A 1,495-nucleotide genomic window follows, 5' to 3' on the forward strand; every position below is an offset into this window, starting at 1 on the left:
TGTCGTAAAAAATCCTTCAATTTCAAAGACTAGGTAGATTTTTTTTTTTCTATTTTTCCTTATAACATTAGGGATGTAAGTAGGAACTCTTTATGTTACCCAAATACCAGTCGGTTTAGCTTTTGATCTACATTTGTTTTCTGCAATCATTTTATATTATCATTTCCAGGCTGTACTCAGACGTCGCAGTGTAGTGGAGTGTGTGTTGCGAAAAAAAAAAAGACTGCAGCGGTATCTAATAAAAAAAAAAGGTCTGGATGTAATGGATCCCGAAACTGTGGCTGCTGCATAAGTAATACATATGTACATTTTCATACCAGTTACTCTAAGTCTAACATTTCCTTCATTCATGATTTTTAAGTGCAAGTGATGACTGAGATCCTTGCTAAGTCTTCGAAAGAACGAAAGCTGTTGAAACCCAAAGTATAGAGAGACCATCCAGGTTACTACTGCTCAGAAAGGCACTATGTTATTTTACTACTTTGGTTTGGTAAGCGTCTTCTTAAAGGGCGTTCACACTACAGCAAAACATGTCATAAGCACATTCTAGAACTTAACCGCATACAAATCCCCCCAAACAAGTTGATAACAAGTCAACAACTTTTATCGGAAGACGAATTTGTTAAAACATAATCGGGACTACCAATTAGTCGTTGACTTGTATTCAAAACTGTTGTGACCTTTGTGCGATAAGTTGTTGTATTCTGTTATTGCAGAGTGGTAAAAACCCTAAGGACACCCCACATAAGCTTTCCAAAGAGCAATATTCTGACCTTTGACCATGAAAAACATCTTTCAGGTTGCACATCTACTGCCCAGTGTAAGAAGGCTAAAGGCAAATGCGCCGCCAAATGCAAGAAGAGCGAGAGGGAGGTCCCCAGTGGGTGTACCGGAGATGCTTCCTGCCTCTGTTGCGGGAAGAAGTGTCAGCCTAAACCTGGATGCACAGCCGCGGGCGGAACTTGTGTTGAGAAGGAGGCGGACTGTGCTGGAATATTCCAGCTAAATGGCTGCAAGTTCGGTTGCCATTGTTGTGCTCCCAGTAAGTAGAGCAAAAGCAGGTTCAAGTAAACATAAATCGTTTCCATAAAATAGAAATCCATACTAACACTAAGGGATAGAGTTCATGGGAAATGATAGTAGGAATCGCTAGTCATGAATTATAGCTTATTGTCCAAGAAAGAATGGGCAATTGAAATTTGCATTATTATTGATTTATATAAATAACAAATAACGTACGCTCAAACTCACATGCCTTGTAAATTGTAGAGCTATTAATGGTTATGCTTTATTTTTTATAGAGTTTCAGAGTAGCGTAATAATGTGAGGTATTCGTTTTTTTTCTGTAAAAGTATGATGAAATAATCTGGCATAAACGTTTCATCCTAATCTTTTCTAAATCACTTATATAGCAACAGAATCACGAACTCTGGAGAGACTGCAGAAAGCTGATTTCTTTTATAACTTAGAGAGAATGTAACCTTAAGTATAATGA

The 1,495-nt window shown here is 37.8% G+C and overlaps 1 protein-coding gene across 1 annotated transcript in view; it reads left to right on the forward strand.

The window, feature by feature from the left end:
- LOC135199207 (uncharacterized) overlaps positions 1-1,495 on the forward strand; it is a 67,883-nt gene that overhangs the window by 665 nt on the left and 65,723 nt on the right. Inside the window, exon 2 of the mRNA XM_064227080.1 lies at positions 800-1,042. Within this exon, the coding sequence (XP_064083150.1) occupies positions 800-1,042 (243 nt within the window). The remainder of the gene's footprint in view (positions 1-799; positions 1,043-1,495) is intronic.

This window comes from Macrobrachium nipponense, chromosome 25 (genome assembly GCF_015104395.2).
Source record: "Macrobrachium nipponense isolate FS-2020 chromosome 25, ASM1510439v2, whole genome shotgun sequence".
NCBI classification, from domain to species: Eukaryota; Metazoa; Arthropoda; class Malacostraca; order Decapoda; family Palaemonidae; genus Macrobrachium; species Macrobrachium nipponense.